Source organism: Mobula birostris, chromosome 8 (genome assembly GCF_030028105.1).
Source record: "Mobula birostris isolate sMobBir1 chromosome 8, sMobBir1.hap1, whole genome shotgun sequence".
Taxonomy (NCBI): Eukaryota; Metazoa; Chordata; class Chondrichthyes; order Myliobatiformes; family Myliobatidae; genus Mobula; species Mobula birostris.
In genome coordinates this window covers 58,099,595-58,119,296 of record NC_092377.1, presented here as the reverse complement: position 1 = coordinate 58,119,296, position 19,702 = coordinate 58,099,595, and the positions used below count along the sequence as shown (strand labels likewise).

Genomic DNA, 19,702 nt, shown 5'->3' with positions numbered 1-19,702 from the left:
CAGTAAAGCAGCCAGCATAATCAAGGACACCACCCAGCCCGGACATTCACTTTCCTCCCCTCTCCCATCAGGCAGAAGATACAAAAGCCTGAAAGCGTATACCTCCTGGCTCAAGGACAGCTTCTGCCTTGCTTTTATAAGAGTATTAAATGGTCCCCTAGTACAATAAGATGGACTCTTCGCCTCATGATCTACCTCATTATCATCTTGCACTTTGTTTATCTGCACTACACTCAGTATTGTAATATTATTATTGTATTAACTTGTTCTACCTCAATATACTGTGTAATGATTTGATCTGTATGTATAGTATGCAAGACAAGCTTTTCACTGTATCTCAATTTATGTAACAATAAAAATTGTATATAACCTCATGAGCTTGATCAGCATTGTAATAAGTAACAACTTATGTCAAACCCCAGCAAATATGTTTCTGGAAATGCAAATACTCCACTGGATCCTTGTTAACGTTAATTGTTTCATTCTCAAAGTTTAGCAAATTTGTTAATAAAATAATATTGATTTAGTTTGCTTCTCTTATGATTTTCTAAATGTCTTGTTGTTGCCATCTTAATGGATTCAATTTTCCCAATGGTAGATATTAGGCTGACTGCCTAAATTTCATCCTTTCTACCTCTCTCCTTTTTTTGTGTAGTGGTGTTGCATTTGCAGTTTTTCAACCTTAGACCATTTTGGTGAATAACAATCAACACATCCTTCTCTATAGCCACCTTCTTGAAGCCCAAGAATGCAGACCATACAGATCTAGGAACATTTTATCGAGTAACAATGCTGAAGTTCCTTCCTATTTATATACTCGGAAAAGCTCTTTATATCTTTTTCCCATTGCTTTTTACATATGCATTGCTGTTAGCCATTTTTCTTTATAATGCGGAGTCAGTTTAATTAACTAAGTTTGGTTTGTGGGGACCTTTGGAGAAGACCTTTTTGTTTCTGACCATGAGTAAAAAGCAAACTCATCCTTTGATTCCTTCTCAAGTTATTGAATGTACTATATAATTAACCCAGATATGTTTATTTGAAAATTAGTACCTTAGATTTAAAGAGACACATTTATAAGCAAAATAATATGCTTGCAGTGTATCAAATGGTTCACTTTAGTGATGCTTAGGTACATTAGATAGATTCCTGAAATAAATGAATTGGTCTCGCGAGGTGAGCATAAATAAAATAGACCTATAGTCACTGGAATTTAAAAATATTAGGGTTGAACCACATTAAGACAAGGTTTTCAAGGTTTTGACAAGGTAGCCCCTGAGAGACTTCTGTTTTAGCTAGATAATCTAGAGCATGGACCAAAGTTGTATTGAAAAGAGTCTGACCATTAATGATAGAGTCAAGGAAGACCACTTTCTACGAAGATGTTGAAATCTTTAGGATACTTACCGCAACTAGCTATGGATGCGAGATCATTGAAAATGTGTAAGGTTAAAATTAAAAATTTGAGAATACAAGTGGAACAGTTAAATAATAGAAATATATTTTTATCAATATGAAACTATGGCTTTACTTTATATAGATATTTTGAAAATGTTTTGCTTTATGTATAACCATATAACATTTACAGCACGGAAACAGGCCATCTCGGCCCTTCTAGTCTGTGCTGAACTCCTACTCTCACCTAGTCCCACTGACCTGTACTCGGTCCTTAACCCTCCATTCCCTTCCTGTCCATATATCTATCCAATTTAACTTTAAATGACAACATTGAACCTGCCTCAACCACTTCTGCTGGAAGCTCGTTCCACACAGCCACCACTCTCTGCGTAAAGAAGTTCCCCCTCATATTACCCCTAAACTTTTGCCCTTTAACTCTCAACTCATGTCCTCTTGTTTGAATCTCCCCCACTCTCAATGGAAAAAGCCTATCCACATCAACTCTATCAATCCCCCTCATAATTTTAAACACCTCTATCAAGTCCCCTCTCAACCTTCTACACTCCAAAGAATAAAGACCTAACTTGTTCAACCTTTCTCTGTAACTTAGGAGGTGAAACCCAGGCAACATTTTAGTAAACCTCCTCTGTACTCTCTCAATTTTATTGACATCTTTCCTATAATTCAGTGACCAGAACTGTACACAACACTCCAAATTTGGCCTTACTAATGCCTTACACAATTTCAACATTACATCTTTAATATGTAATTTTTTTCCATCTTCACATGCTTCTCTGAATGCACCTTTGATAAATTTCTGTTTGAAATACCTTTTCTAAGTTCCACCTGAATCCTCGGGCTTTATGACAAACATTGAATAACTTCGTTCTGACTGATTGAGCTTTCATCAGTTTTCATGAGATTCTTTCAGATTTAAAGCTTTGTATCTTCTCAGCAAAATATTTAATTGTACTTTTCCTGCTGGTTGTCTTTCAGCAATCCTAAGTCAGTAAATGAAAGACTGAACAAGAAAGTAAACAATGACGTGTCACTCAGAATTCAAAATTTATCCTGTTTGGTGCACAATATTAAATCGTATTATCAGGTAAGTGATCATGTAAGAAATCCATTGCTCTTAATCTGTTTAATTTTTAGAATATAATTTCTTCATTTCAGTTTTGATATCTTGAATGAATGTGTTATTTGAAGCTTCTAAAGACTTGAACTGGATTTGCCTGGTGGCTGCTGATGGAGTAACATACTTCTGTCTCCAACCTTTTGAAATGCTACTGTTAGATGGGTTATATTACTATGACTACCAAAGCAGCTTTGGAAGCTATTCAAAAGCTTACTGAGGAGTTTCAACAGTTCAGAAAAGAAGCGTTGGCTGATTCGCAACAAATCAGCGCTGAAATTAAACAATAGGTACGAAATTAGGTGATATTCAAGAAATTCTAGTCGAGCATGATGAGAAGATAAAGGAACATGAAGAGGTTATTACTATACTGGACGAGAGAATGGATGACTTGCAAAAGCTGTATGGAAAAACAATCCAAGTCCAATGAAATACTGAGAAGATTATTGATTTGGAAAACAGAAGTAGGAGAAACAACTTACGAATCTTGGGACTTAAAGAGAAAACGGAAGGAGATAATCCTAAAGAATTCTTTGCAAACCTTTTGATGGAATTATTCCCTGATATTATAAAATCTCTGCCTTTGATTGATCGTGCTCACAGATCACCTAGCTGTGGATCAACTTCGAAATCAAAACCAAGATCAGTCATTTTATGTTTCCATGAATTTCAAGTAAAGGACCGTCTGATTTGTGATGCCCGTGGGAAAATGTATGATTGACTACCAAGGTCAGAAGATTCGTATTGTTGAAGATTTTTCATCAGAAGTTATAGCAGAATGTGCTAAGTTTAAAAAAAGTTAAGGCGGAGCTATACAGCCAAAATTTTAAGCCTTCTCTTCGTTTTCTGGCTCAACTGAGAATCACAATGGAAGATGGATCTTTAAATGGTTTTGAATGAAGGAGCAGGCGCAAGAATTTTTAGACTCAAAAAATGACTCAAAAAAAATCTTGCAAAAGCAAATACTATATATTAAAAAAATGACTGTTTAATATTTTTCAGTATGAATGATTGCTCTTTCTGTTTGATAAACCTGTCTAAGCTTGTTTTTTTTTTTACTGTATATTATTCAGTCTTGGTTGGAACAGTAAATAACCTTGAATTTTCTGGAGCGGTTCCAACAGGCTTTCTAAGGGGATGTTTTCAGTGGGGATAGATAGCGGTTGTTCTTTGACCGGTTTTCTCTCTTTGGGAGGAGGGAGGGAGATGGGGAGTTTTTTTTTCTTGAAGCTGATTTGGGAACCTAGTCAATTCTGTTGCTCAGTTAATATATCTCAAGGTATATTATTTGGGTTTAATATACATTTCTCTGTTTGCTACTTTAACCTTTCTTATAAATAGTTTTAAAATGGATCAAAGTATTAATTTATTTAGTTTTAACGTGAAAGGGCTAAATAACCCTGTGAAAAGAAATAAGATTTTTGCCTATATTAAAAAACTTAAGGTTCCAATTGTTTTTCTTCAAGAAACCCATGTATGTAAGTGTGACAATTCATGCTTTTTTTAATCGATGAAGGGAGTCTCATTTCCATCCTTTGTTTCAGACCAAAGCCAGAGGAGTTTTGATCCTTACAGATAATAAAGTTCCCTTTCTTCAACATAAAGTAATTTCTGATACTAATGGGTGTTTTGTTATAGTATCAGGGAAACTAAATAACAAGCTAATGATATTTGCCAATGTGTATGCTCCGAATATAGATGACCCAGGTTTCTTTGAGCACTTTTTTCATTTTTGCCAGATCTAAGTCTGTACTCATTGGTGATGGGTGGAGACTTTAATTGTTGCTTAAATCCAGCTTTAGATCGTTCATCTTCTAAACTAATGCTACCAAATAAATCGGCTGTGTTTATTAAATCTTTTTTAATGAAATGTATTGTTAATGCTTGGCGGTTTTTTTCGTCCAGTAGACAAGGAATATTCATTTTTCTCTCTCAAGTCCATCATACACATTCCAGGATTGATTATTTTTCATTGATAGCCAAATGATTCCATTAGTTCAATCCCGTGAATATAAAGAGATTGCTGTCTCAGATCACACTCCTGTGCTCCTATCTTTAAATCTCCCTGGTCTTCTTCAAACAAATAGGTTTTCGGGCTTTAATTTAACTTTGTTATCTGATAAAGATTTTTTAAAGTTTATGGAGAGACAAATTACTCTTTTTTGAAGAGAATACGTTAGAGGAGACTTCTAGACTTATCAGATGGCATGCCTTTAAGGCGTATATTAGAGGACAAATTATTTCTTATACTGCAAGTATTAAGAAAAAAGCTAATAAAGAGAGAAGTGATTTAGCTAATCAGCTGAAACAATTAGACCAAGAGTATGCCTTTGCTCCAGAACCTGCCTTATATAAAAGACGTGTTGAAACTAAATATGGTCTCCTTTTAACCTATCTATTTGAAACCCAACTCCTAAAAGATAAAAATCAATTTTATATTCATGGAGATAAAACGGGTAAATTATTGTCTGATCAAATTAAAACTTTTATAGCTAAACAGCAGATTAAAGAAATATGCAAAGCTAATTGTGATAGGGCAACTGATTATTTAGAAATAAATGATACTAAAAGAGAATTTTTTTCTAAACACTGTAGTTCTGAATCTTCTAAGGATAACACTGATGAACAATTTTTTAGACCAACTAAACATTCCTACAATTTCTGCCGACAACAGAAATTTGTTGGAACAACCTATTTCTTTTGAGGAAATTGTTGAGGTTGTGTGCTCATTACAATAGAGGAAAGCTCCGGGTCCAGATGGATTTTCTGGAGAGTTTTACAAGATCTTTCCCTCACTGCTTATACCTCATTTATGTTCAGTTTTCTCAGATTAATTCAAGTCGGGCAGACTCCCTCAATCTTTCTATGAGGCTTCCATTTCGCTTATCCTTAAAAAGAATAAGGATCCAACTGAATGCTCTTCTTATAGACCAATTTGTTTACTTAATGTTGATACTAAGATCCTACCTAAAGTCTTGGCTCATAGGATTGAAAACATTTTACCATCTGTCACTTCCGATAACCAAACTGGATTTATCAAAAATTGATATTCTCACTTTAATATTTGTCTATTATTAAATGTTATTTATTATCCTTCTAACATGATACTGGAATGTGTGGTATCCCTAGATGCTGAGAAAGCTTTCGACAGAGTTGAATGGAATTATTTATTTAAAACTTTAGAAAAATTACATTTTGGACCCGTTTTCATTCAATGGATGAAATTACTTTATTTAGCTCCTTCTGCTAGGGTTATCACTAATTCTCTTAACTCCAAACCATTTAAGCTTCAACGTGGCACTAGACAAGGCTGTCTGTTGAGCCCTTTCCTTTTTGATCTGGCCTTAGAACCTTTAGCCATTGCCTTTTGAGAATCTAATGATATCACCGGTATTTTAAGGAGAGACACTATTCACAAAGTCTCGCTGTACGCTGATGATCTGCTGCTATTTATTTCTAATGTTTGGACTTCGTTACCCCATGCGCTTTCTTTACTCTCCTGTTTTAGCCAGTTCTCAGGTTACAAATTAAACCTACATAAAAGTGAACTTTTCCCTTTGAATAATTTGATACCAACAAATTCTAACTTTCCTTTTAAAATTGTAAGAAACCAATTTACCTACTTGGGTGTAACAATTACTAAAAACTGTAAGTGTCTATTTAGAGAAGATTTTCTTACCCTATTGAATCACGTAAAAAGGATACTGTCAGATTGGTCGCCTCTTTCGTTATTGCTGATTGGCTGAATTAACTCTATTAAAATGAATATATTCCCTAAATTTATATATCTTTTTCAGGTATTGCCTGTTTTTATTCCTAAATCTTTCTTTGATTCTCTTGACGCTATTATTATCTTCTATTATGGAATTTTATGGAAGAATAAGCGTTCTAGATTAAATAAAATTCATCTTCAGAAAGATAAGAAGAATGGAGGATTAGCCTTACCAAACTTTAGATTTTATTATTGGGCAGTTAATATAAAAAATCTTACATTTTGCTTATATTACGTTAATCGTGAGGATTGCCCGATGTAGGTTTTTTTTTAGAAGCTAACTCTGTTAATAAATTTTCTATTATTTCTCATCTTGGATCCTCACTTCCTTTGTCTCTGTAACTGATAATCTGGTAGTTAAACACACTATGAGAATTTGGATAGAATTCCAAAAATACTTTGGCTTATTGAGATTTTCTCTTTCGAGTCCCATTTTTTGTAATTATTTTTTTAAATCCTCTATGATTAATGTGGCTTTTAAATGGGATAGATTAGGTATTAAATGCTTTCAGGACTTGTGTGTAGAGGGAAGTATCTTTTCGTTTGAACAACTGTCAACTAAATATAGTTTACCCAAAACTCATTTTTTTCGATACCTGTAAATAAAAGATTTTTTATGGTCTCAAATAAGTACGTTTCCTAAAAGTCCTGATAAGAATCTACTAGATGTAATTTTTAATTTGAAACCTTTTTATAATGGATCTATATCTAATATTTATAATATGCTGTTGGGAATGAGAAGTGTTCCTTTAGATAAAATTAAAAATCTTTGGGAACAAGATTTACAGACTTCAATTTCTGAGGAAACTGGGAATGAAATTTTTAAATTGGTTAACACTTCATCGTTATGTGCCTGCCACTCCTACAATTTAAAGTGGTCCATAGAGCCCATATGGCCAAGGATAAGTTGTCTCGTTTTTATTTAGATATATCTCCATATTGTGATATATGGAGATATATATCACAATATGGAGAAACTTCACTCATTCATATGTTTTTGACATGTCTGAGTCTTGGAGAATATTAGAAAGAAGTATTTCAAACTTTCTTGATACTTTTCAAAGTAAACTTTAAGCCTAATCCTTTGACCGCTTTATTTGGTATTGTTGGAGGAAGGGATATTATTTTGGAGTCATCTGACTTGCACATTTTGGCTTTTATTTCTCTTATGGCCAGAAGGATGCTCTTGCTTAAATGGAAAGATGTGGCCCCTCCGATTCATGCTCAATGGTTACATGATGTGATGTCATGTTTAAATTTAGAGAAGATTTGATGTTCAATCTCTGAATTGACTCCAAGACTTCAAACATTGTGGGGACCTTTTTTGAATTATTTTCAAAACCTTTGATTTGTACAGATGATAACTAATTTTTTTTCCTTTTTTTCTTTACCAATCAGCTTCGGTCTTGGTAGTGGGTTTAATTTTTTTATATAATAAAATTACTATATTTCAATGTTAAGAATTAATCTGTATGAATATAGAGTAAGGAGTCTTTATGTGCGATTTAGTATAATGTATTGATATATATTTTCTTGTACTCTATATGTAAAATAATACTGGAAAAAGAAAAGACTTGAACTAAAAGCATGGTTTGAACTCTAGAACAGTTTTATAGTTAAAGTATTTGCTTCAGTGATTACTTGAATTAAAATATTGTGGGAAAAGCAGGTGGAGTGTAAAATAGACAATTTTCTGTTGTCTAGTCTGCATTACTCCCCCAAAACACTGTCTACCTCATACATTATGTGTAAAGTTGAATGGATGGTTCCTTCAGTTTCTCCCCAGTCCTTGTGTGATCTAGGATTTTTATCCCTTGCTGCTGATTTGTCAACCAATGCCAAAATGTTATTTGTCCCCTCTTTAAGTTCTTCTCTATGGATCTGCTATGATGCAACATCATATGTAAGTATTGCTGTTGTGATCCTTTCCCTTTTACCAGCTTGAATCCTCTGCTATGAAATCTCTTTGATATTAAGCTGAGTTTAAACTTCCATAATTGATCCCAGTAAGATAATTAACACACTGATATTGCTGGACTGCGAATCTTCATACATCCCACCAACTGCTAAATATCCCCAATGTTCTACTGAACTCCAAAAACTCAGTGATCCTTTCTCTGACTTCAAAAATGGAAGTAAGAATTGATTTCAAATTCTTTCTGCTAGAATTCATTCCATTCTTTGCTTCAGTATTCCTCAACATCTTATTTCATCCCTGCATCCTATCCTTTTCTCTTACTTAGGATTGTTGTGTATCAGTCTCTTTTATTTCAACTGCAACGATACCACATACCAACTCTGAAATTATTTTTATACTTAGCTTGAATTTGCTTTTTGATCTGCATTGTTATCGTCTTATTTGGTTATCTTTCCCTAATTCCTAATGTCTACTATGTCCATATTTTTCTTATTCCCCTTAACTCATTATCTGTACCATCTTGCCTTGTCACAGTGTGCAGTACTGTCATTGAAAGAACAGATATGGAATTATACAAATTCCAAGGATAGTCCCAGCATCCTTTTCAAACATAGCCCTTCTGGACCATGAAGTTTATCTGAATGGATAACTGGGAAGGAAGATGTAATCATGATCTTGTGCATTCCTTAAAATTTGGTTGCTGCACTAACAAAATAATCTGTTACTTTGAGTAATAGAGGATACCAAACATTTCTTCAGATGCATAATGTGTAAAAGAGAGCGAGAGTGAATATTGGAGCGCTGGAAAATGATGCTGGACAGGTAGTAAGGGCAGGACAACCAATAATGGACGAACTGAATAAGTATTTTTCATTAGGGACCAGAAGTGCGAGAAGGTCTGAAGTTAGGAAGTCACCTGGACCAGATGGTGTACACCCCAGGGTTCTGAAAGAGGTGGCCGAAGAGATTGTGAAGGCATTAGTACTGATCTTTCAAGAATCAATGGATTCTACCATGGTTCCAGAAGACTGGAAAATTGCAAATGTCACTCCACTCTTCAAGAAGGGAGAGCGGCAGAAGAAAGGAAATTATAGGCCAGTTAGTCTGACCTCGGTGGTTGGAAAGATGTTGGGTTACGTGATAAAAATAGGCCGTAGTCAGCATAGTTTCCTCAAGGGAAAATCTTGCCTGACAAATTTGTTGGAATTCCTTGGAGAAATAACAAACAGGATAGACAAAGGAGAATTGGTTGATGTTGTGTACTTGGATTTTCAGAAGGCCTTTGACAAGGTGCCCCACTTAAGGGTGCTTAATAAGTTAAGAGCTTGTGGTATTACTGAAAAGATACTTGCATGGATAAAGCCGTGGCTGATTGTCAGGAGGGAAAGAATAGGAATAAAGGGAGCCTTGTCTGGTTTGGGGCTGGTGATTAGTGGTTTTCCACAGGAGTCCACTTCTTGTTGAGACCACTTCTTTTTATGTTATTTGTCAATGACTTGGATAATGGAAGTGATAGCTTTGTTTCAAAGTTTGTGGACAATACAAAGATGGGTGGTGGGGCAGGTAGTTTTGAGGGAGTAGAGTGTACTTAGACAGATTAGGAAAATGGGGAAAGAAGTGGCAGATGGAACATAGTGTCAGGAAGTGTATGGTCATGTTCTTTGGTGGAAGGAATAAAAGGTGGACTATTTTCTAAATGGAGAGAGAATTCAAAAATCTAGGTGCAAAGGAACTTGGGAATCCTTGTGCAGGATTCCCTAAATGTTAAATTGCGGGTTGAGTCTGTGGTGAGGAAGGCAAAAGTGATATTGGCATTCATTTCAAGAGCACTAGAATATTAAAGCAAGAATGTAATGTTGAGGCTTTATAAAGCACTGGCAAGTCCTCACTTAGAGTACAGTGTTGTGAGAAATTTTGGGCCCCTTATCTTAGAAAAGATGTGCTGACACGGAAGAGAGTTCAAAGGAGGTTCACAAAAATGCTTCCAGGATTGAACAGCTTGCCATATGAAAGCTTTGGGCCTATATTGACTAGAATTCAGAAGAGTGAGGAGGTGACTTAATTGAAACCTATCAAATGGTAAAAGGCCTTGATATACTGGATGTGGAGAGGATGTTTTCTGTGGTGGGAGAGTCTAAGACCAGAGGACACAGCCTCAGAATAGATGGGCATGCTTTCAGAACAGAGATGACGAGGAATTTCTTTAGCCAGAAAATGGTGAATCTGTGAAATTCTTTGCCACAGGCAGCCTTGGAGGCCAAGTCTTTATGTATATTTAAGTCTGAGGTTGATAGATTCTTGATTGGTCAGGGTATGAAGGGATACAGGGAGAAGGCAGGAGATAGGGGCTGAGAGGAAAAATGGATTAGCCATGACTCAATGAACCAAATGGCCTAATTCTACTCCTATATCTTATGGCCTCATGGTAATACTTTATTCCATCCAAAGTCCTTTTACAAGAGATAAACTTATCTTTTAAAGAAAAAGAATACTTTTTCTATGTTTGACAGAACTTCAAATACTTTCTCCAAAGTTAGTAAGAGAATTGAATCAACTCTGAATTGTTTTAAATGTTCATCACTAAATATAGCTTTTCATGCCAAAATGGACAAGGTAAGGTGAATTCCGAATAACATGCATTATGTAACCTCTGCCAAGTTAAGGATTTAGATTAAAAACAACATCAGCAGTTCAGAACTGAGCAGTAGCATATCTATAATTTTAAAACTTGCAACCAGTTAGTGTTGAATTTCTGATTGAGATGCTGCAGGTAACTAATTTTTAGTCTAGGTCATTGGAACAAATGTGAGACATTAAGATCAAAAATGGGAGTGATGAATTCAGTAACTTTGGAAATTTCTTGGTGGAAAAATAACTAAAGGCTATAGGGTTACGATTTTGAAAATACTGTTTTAAATAATGGAAAATGGCCTAATGAGTTTGTGTTAGATTTTGTGCTCTGTTTGAGACTGCTCCCATCTTTCCTCATCAAAATTGTTGATTGTAAGATACATCTTTATTTTTCCCTACCATGGTTGTGCTGCATCCCTTAAATGTTTCAGTACCACAGTTTGAGATGGCGATTACTCCAGGGTTGGGATCCAAAGTAAGAATTTAGTTGAAGGGGTTTGACTGTTCAAGGTTTGAAGAAAACAATCATATCAATTGTGTAATAGAAGCAGAGGTCCCATGAGATCAGAAGGCTAGCCGCCGATATTAGCAGGCAAGTTCAACCATATACTTCTGGACATGGACAGAAGCTGGTTATGTTCACCCATCAACATTTGAAATTATTTTATTCTGGGAAGTTCCTTGATTATAGAAGCTGAGAATGAGGAATAGCAAGGATGTCTCAATGAAATGGTGACATAAGAGACTGCAAATGTTCCAGATGAAGGGTCTCAACTTGCAAGCGTCAACTGAACATTTCCCTGCACAAATGTTGCTTGATCAGCTGAGTTCCTTCAACTCTCATTTCTCTGAAACTTTGGCCAAAGTAACTCTAGGTTTTTAAATCTCCACCTCTGATTCTCTAGCTTTGGCTCATGGACTTCTGGCATTCTCCTAAAGTCAATAATGAGGTTGTTGATCTTGATGACATTGAATAAGAGGTTGTTGTTATGGCACCACTCAGCCAGATTTTTAATTCCCTCCTATATGTCACTTGAGCCCAAGGGGGACCAATATTCTCGCAGGCAGGTTTGTTAGAGCTGTTGGCAAGGGTTTAAACTAATTTGGCAGGGGGGTGGGAACTGGAATGAAAGGATTCAAGATAGGTCAGAAGGTAAAACAACAAAGCTAGTGTGTAGTCAGACTGTCAGGAGGTTAGACAGATGATAGGACAAAATTGCAGCCAGCAGGGTGAGTATCAGTGCATTAGGGATGCAAATCAAGAAGGGATGCAAATACAACACTGTGTTATGTCTCAGTGTACAGAGTATAAGAAATAAGGTGGATGATCTTGTTGCACTATTACAGATTGTCAGGTATGATGTGGCCATCACTGAATCAGGGCTGATGGATGTTTATGGTTGGGAGCTGAATGTCCAAGGTTACACGTTGTATCGGAGGGATAAGAAAGTAGGCAGAGAGGGTGGCATGGCTCCACTGGTAAAGAATGGCATCAGATCAATAGAAAGATGTGACATCAGATCAGAAGATGTTCAATCCATGTGGGTTGAGTAAAAAAAAACTGCAAGGGTAAAATAACCCTGATGTCAGTTATATACAGGCTGGGATTTGGACTACAGATTACAACAGGAAATAGAAAAGGCGTGTCAAAAGGGCAATGTTATGATACATGGGAGTTATAACGTACAGGTGGATTAGAGAAATCAAGTTGGAAATGGATCTCAAGAGAGTGAGTTTGTTGATTCCCTACGAGATGGCTTTAAGCAGTTTGTCATTGAGCCTACTAGGGGATCAGCTATATTGGATTGGATGTTAAGTAATGAAGTGGAGATGATTAGGGAACTTAAGGTAAAAGAACCAGTGATCACAATATGATTGAGGACAACTTGAAATTTGATGGGGACAAAGTGAAGTCTGACATACCAGTATTTCAATGTAGTAAAGGAAATTAGTGGTTTGAGAGAGGAGCTGGCCAAAGTAAATTGGAAGGAGCTGTTGGCAGGGATGACAGCAGAGCAGCAATACTGTGAGCTTCTGGGGAAAGTGAAGAAGGTGCAGGACAGACAGCTGTATTCCAAAAACTTAAGAAATGCTAAAATGGCAAAATAGTACAACCGTGGCTAACAAGGAAAGTCAAAGCCAATGTAAAAACTAAAAAGAAGGGCATACAACAAAGCAAAAATTAGCGGGAAGATTGGGAAGCTTTTAAAAACCTACTGAGAGCAACTAAAAGAATCATTAGAAGGGAAAAGATGAAATATGAAACCAAGTGAGCCAAACCAACCAAGAAGTGAGTGCAGTTACTATTATAGGGGAGAAGGTGCTCAAAAAGCTGAAAGAGCTAAGGGTTCATAAGTTACCCTGACCATCAGAACTGCAACCTAGGATTCTGAAAGATGTAGCGGTAGAGATTGTGGAAGCATTAGCAATGATCTTTCAAAAATCATTGGACTCTGGCATAGTACCAGAGGACTGGAAAATTGCAAATATCACTATACTCTTTAAGAAAGGAGGAAGGCAGGAGAAAGGAAATTATAGACCAATTAGCCTGACCTCGGTAGTTGAGAAGATGTCGAAGTCAATTGTTAAGAATAAGGTTATGGCGTTCTTGGTGACACATGACAAGATAGGAAAAAGTCAGCACGGTTTCCTTCAGGGAAAATCTTGCCTGACTAACCTGTTGGAATTCTTTGAGGAGATTACAAGTAGAATAGATAAAGGGGATGCAGTGGATGTTGTATATTTGGACTGTCAGAAGGCCTTTGACAAGGTGCCACACATGAGGCTGCTTACCAAGTTAAGAACCCATGGGATTACAGGAGAGTCATTAACATGGTTAGAGCATTGGCTGATAGGTAGGAGGCAGCAAGTGGGAATAAAAGGATCCTTGTCTGGTTGGCTGCCCGTGACCATTGGTGTTCCACAGGGGTTGGTGTTGGGATCACTTTTTATGCTGTATATCAATGATTTAGATGATGGAATAGATGGGGTTTTTTTTGCCAGGTTTGCAGATGATACGAAGATTGGTGGAGGGGCATATAATGTTGGGGAAACAGGTGGGCTGCAGAAGGACATTGACAGATTAGGATAATGGGCAAGAAAGTGGCAAATGATATACAATGATGTAAAATGCATGGTCATGCACTTTGGTAGAAGAAATAAATGTGCAGACTATTTTCTAAGTGGGGAGAAAATCCAAAAATCTGAGATGCAAAGGGACTTGAGAGTCCTTATGCAGAATAACCTAAAGGTTAACTTGCAGGTTGAGTCAGTGGTGAGGAAGGCAAATACAATGATAACATTCATTTCAAGAGGCCTTGAATACAAGAGGATGAATATGTTGCTGAGGCTTTATATGGCACAGGTGAGGCTGCACCTTGAATATTGTGAACAGATTTGGGCTCCTCATCTAAGAAAAGATGTGCTGGCATTGGAGAGCGTCCAGAGGCGGTTCACAGGGATGATTCCGAGAATGAAAGTGTTATCATATGAGGAATGTTTGATGGCACTGGATCTGTACTCGCTGGAAATAGAGGGATGAGGGGGGATCTGATTGAAACCTTTCAAATCTTAAAAGGCCTGGACAGAGTAGATTTGGAAAGGATGTTTCCCATGGTGAGGGAGTCAAGGACAAGAGGGCACAGCCTACGGATAGAGGGGCGTCCATTTCAAACAGAGATGCAGAGAAATTGCTTTAGCCAGAAGGTAGTGCATTTGTGGATTTGTTACCTTAAGCAGCTGTGGAAGCCAGGTTGTTGGGTGTACTTAAGGTAGAGCTTGATAGCTTCTTGACTGGACATGGCATCAAAGATTATGGAGAGAAGGCTGGGGAGTGGGGTTGAGGAGGGGAAATAAAGAAACAGCCATGATTGAATGGCAGAGTAGACTTGATGGGCCAAATGGCCTAATTCTGCGCCAATGTCTTATGGTATTAGATGCTGATCCATCTGAACTGAGATCTAGTTCCTCTGGCTAAGGTACAAGGTGATTTACAGCATATGGGCCATGCAGGTTATGAATGCCTGACTTGGGGACGTCTGTACATAAGAATCTGTTCCTGTAATATTATTAAATTTAAAAGTCTATACGTACAGTTTCCCCACTCTCTCCAGTTTCATTAGTTGTTCATTCTTATCAATCTTAAATGCTTTACATGCCATATGTTAGAGTACTGTAGAAGTATATTTACTTAGTGTATTTTCTAACAGACAGACAAAATAAGCGAGAAGAAATTTTAAAACAGAATCCATTTTGTTATCCAGGGATGTCCTACTATCAAGAAATGTTTGTCTAAATGTCTTGAAGATTGACATAATTAAGGACATTGTGTCTGATTGGCTTCCACTGTCTGGCTGAATTTAGACCACAAATTCAGATTGTACTATTGACAGGTTATATTATAACAGATTAGGTTTTGGCTTGCCAAAACTTTATTGACAATATCTATTGAGCTTAAATTGAGCATATTTCCCATTTCCTTCATGTCTCTGGTCAATGCCTTTAGAAGTTCACAACCAACTCTGAGCAACTTCGTGGACATACCTCCACCATAGAATGATGGTGGTACAGTGCTTTCCTGAACCTCCTTGAAGACAACTGAAGTGGTGCAAAAATAACCTGTCTTGCCACAGATCCCCAAGACATAAGCTTAAAATGTCCTTATTAACACAGAAAATAAAAATGGAAGACAGTTTATGCAATTTTTTGGTAGCTATAGGAATTGAACTGTAGTAAGTTCCTTTTTGTGAGTTCCTCCATACCAAAAGAGATTAATTATTGATATCTTAATGTGTTTTCAGTATTTTGTTCTGCTGCTGCCTTGAATTTAGCCAATTGATTCAAAGCCTTTGTTTTCAAGAAATGCAAGGAGCATTTCTGGATACAGTGAAGGCCATTGATTTGTAGACTTCAAGACCTCTTCACAGTTTTTGTCCAAACATGGACCAAAATTCAAAGTAAATTTGTTACCAAAGTACATGTAGTATGTCACCATTTATTATCCTGTGATTTATTTACCTGTGGGCATTCACAGGAAATACAAAGAACTATAATAGAATCAATGAAAAACTGCACCCAACAAAGATGGGCAAATAACTAATGTGCTAAAGACAACAAATTGTGCAAATACAAAGAAAACAAAATAATAATAAATAAATTTATTTATTCAGCAGTACAGCACGGAGTAGGCACTTCTGGCCCTTTGAGCCACACAGCCCCAGCAGCCCCACACAAATCTGATTAATCCTAAATTAATCACAGGACAATTTTCAATGACCTCTGAACCTACCCAGTACATCTTTGGACCGTGGGACGAAACTGGAGGACTCAGAGAAAACCCATGCATTCCATGGGGCAAATGAACAGACACCTGACAGAAATGTGCTGGAGTTGAACTCCAAACTCCAGAATGCCAGAGCTGTAATGGTGTTGCACTAACTGCTATCATATTTATTAAATAATAAATATTGAGAACATGAGTTCTTAAAGGGCTGAGTTCCAGATGCAGGTCAAAGTGACTCCCCTTGGCATCAAGACAGTATTTGACCAAGTATAGTGTCAAGGAGCCCTAATTAGACTGGGGTTAGTGGTTATGAATAGAAAACACTTCAATAGTTAGAGTCAAACCTTGCATAAGGAAGGTGATTGTAGTTGTTGTGGGGATTATTTATCATGATCTTAGAATATCACTGCAAAAATTCCCTAGGGCAATATCCTGGGCCAAACTATCTTCAGCTGCTAACTTTCTTTCCATCATTACTTCAGAAGTGAGAATGTTCGTTGATGATTTTACAATGTTCAATTCTGCACCTCATCAGCAAATGAAGCAGTACATGCCAGCAAGATGAGACCTGACAACATTGAGGCATGGTCTGGTAAATGACGAGTAACATTTGTGCCTCACAGTAGAGGGGAAACAAGGACATCGTTGCTATAGAGTGTAGCAAAACTAACTGGATTGATTCTTAGAATGGCTGAACTTGCGTAGAATAATTTATTCCATTGGGTTTTGATTCCCTTTCAATGAGAGGCAGATGTCATTAAAACATAAGTCTTTATAAAACTGGACAGACTAAGTACAGAAATAATGTTACGATGGAAAAGCCCAGAACCAAGGATCACATTCAGAGGATATGGAATAAGCCATTTAGGAATTGGGTGAGGGCAAATTTCTTCCCTTGAAACATGTTAAACATATGGAATTCTGTACCGAGGAAGATGAATGACACAAAATCATAAAAAATGTAAAAAGGATTGAGTATATTTATCATCAAAGTATGAATTAAGTATACAACTCTGAAATTCGTCTTCTCACAGCCATGAAACAAAGAAAGCCATGGATCCCATTCAAAGATGAACATCAGCCCTCCCCGACTCCATGCACAAAAGAAATCATGCAAACAGTAACAAAAAAGAATAACAAAAGAAAAGAATCAGAAACACAGAATATAAAACACCTAAGCAAAAGAGTCCGTATTCAGTTCAGCTCAGTGTTCATTATCTGCTGGCCACCCCCATTCAATGTCACCCAAAATAACAACAGAAAAAAGGAACGATCAGAACCAGAAAACACATCATAGTGTGAGCTACAGTCCAATCCACAAACTGTGTCAATTAAACCTTGCTCCGACACCATCCTCTGACAGCATCGAGCTAGAGAGAGATTATTCAAACACGGACTTTCCTTCAGAAGCAGCGAGCAAGTGGAAGAGAGAGACCATCACACACAGACACCCTCTCCAGCCCCAGCGAACAAGAGACTGGTAGACAGTACAGAACACTCAGTCACCTTCTGCACACGCCTTTATGTTTTCAATCCAACTCAATGCTTTAATTGGTGAGATCAGCAAGAAATGGAATTGATCGTAGGCTCGTGTACGCTCTCCAGGCTTCTTGGCCTCAAGGAGTTCACTCACCTCCTGGAACCAGTAAAGTGCCGGATCACTCAATCAGCCCAAAAACACGCCAAACTGTAGATCACAGGTTTCAACGGTACCAGAGCCACATTTGAAAGAAAAAGAAGACATAAAAGTGAAAGAAGCAGTTTCATGGACCATCTTGAGGATGTTACCTGTGGTAGTGTTGTTTGCTGGTGCCATGTTCGGGAAGGGTGAGATATAATTTTTAATGCGAAAGTAATCAAGGGCTATGAGTAAAAACCAGGATCATATTTCCTGCTTATAATGAACAATGGAGCAGGATCAAAGGGCCAAATCACCTAAAATCATGTTTTGTACATTTTTATGAATGATCACCACCAAAAGGACATATCTTGCCACAGTCACATTCTATAGCAAATTTTTCACTATAATTGACCAGAAACTGATGCAAACCAGCCACAGTAAAGCCATGACTTCAGGAGCAGGTCTGAGACTGAGTACCCTGGAGCAAGTGAATAGAGTGTTATTTGAGAGCTTGTTCACTATCATTAAGCACAAGACATAGTGAAGGAATACTGTCTACGTTGATCAATGCAGGGCCAACAATTTTCAAAAAGCTCAACACCATCCAGGACATGGCTACCCAGCTTTCTGTTTGATTGGTACCCCAGTCAGCCTTGTAAGCATTTATTCCCTGTGCTACTAGTACATAGTTAGTATGGTTTGAACCAATTATGAAATGTACTATAGTTTCTTGCTGTTACTCCCATCAACTCCCAAACCACAATGTTCGTCGCCAAGAAAGACAATGGCAACAGATTCCATGAAATTATAGCCTAGTGTCCACATCTTCAGGTTATAAGGAAAGAACTAAACAGCTTTATTTACTATTTACTTAGAGGTGGGGTATAGTAACAAGCTCTTCCAGCCCAACAAACCTGTCCCATCCAGTTACACCCACGTGACCAATTAGCCAACTAAGCCCTCTGTACATCTTTAGAATAGCAGGGTAAGGAAATCTTGAGTGTTGAATTCAGTCAAAAAGAAAAAAAGGAAGCTAAAATTAATGGAGGCCTTGATGATTGTAAGGAAGCTGGAAAAGAACTCGAGGAGAATTAGGAGAGCCAGGAGGGGGCATGCAAAGTCCTTGACAAGTAGGATTAAAGTGAGTTCCAAGGCATTCTATATAAAGAGGATAAATGAGGGAGCATGTGCTCAGAGGCCAAGAATGTAGGAGAGTCCTAAATGTATAATTTACTTCCTAAATGTGTATTTACTGAAGCGAAGGATGTGGAGAATAGTGAGATCAGTGTGGAAAGTGCTAATATAAAAGGGCATTTTGAGATAGATAAAAGGATAGGTTGAGGTTCCTTGAAGAACATTAAAGTGGACAATTCCCCAGGGCCTGATGGGCTAAATCCCAGGTTTTTGAGAGAGGCAAGAGATAAGATAGCTGGGGTTATGACCAAGGTCTTTGTGTCCTCTCAAGCCATAGGCAAGGTCCCAGAGGACTGGCAAGTAGCCAATGTTTTTTTCCATTATTTAAGAAAGGAAATGGTGATAATCCTGGAAACTATAGATTGGTTAGTCTCATGTCAGTAGCAAGGAACTATTGAAGAAGATTTTTAAGGATAGGATTTATGAACATTTGGTAAACTATGGCCTTTTAGGGACAGCCAGCATGTCTTTTTATGGAGAAAGTCATATCTTACTAACTACGACGATAGAGCTGCGGATGTTGTTTATGTGGATTTTAGCAAGGCATATGACAAAGTCCTTCATGGGAGGCTCAATTTGAAGATTACAGTGCTTGGGATCCATGGTAAATTGGCAGCTTAGACTCGGTATTAGTTTTCCCTTAGAACTAATACGGCTGTTTGTGAGATGTACTGTGCAAACATCATAGGCACATGTAAACGAATTCTGTAAATTGAAGATGCATTAAAAATAATGAAATGAAAATGTTTCTG

The 19,702-nt window shown here is 37.2% G+C and overlaps 1 protein-coding gene across 15 annotated transcripts in view; it reads left to right on the top strand.

The window, feature by feature from the left end:
• The window catches only part of LOC140201331 (girdin-like), a 279,872-nt gene that overhangs the window by 22,893 nt on the left and 237,277 nt on the right, over nt 1-19,702 (top strand). For all 15 annotated transcript variants that reach the window (XM_072265254.1, XM_072265249.1, XM_072265248.1 and 12 more), the window contains exon 3: nt 2,395-2,503. In XM_072265254.1, coding sequence (XP_072121355.1) covers nt 2,395-2,503 — 109 coding nt within the window. The remainder of the gene's footprint in view (nt 1-2,394; nt 2,504-19,702) is intronic.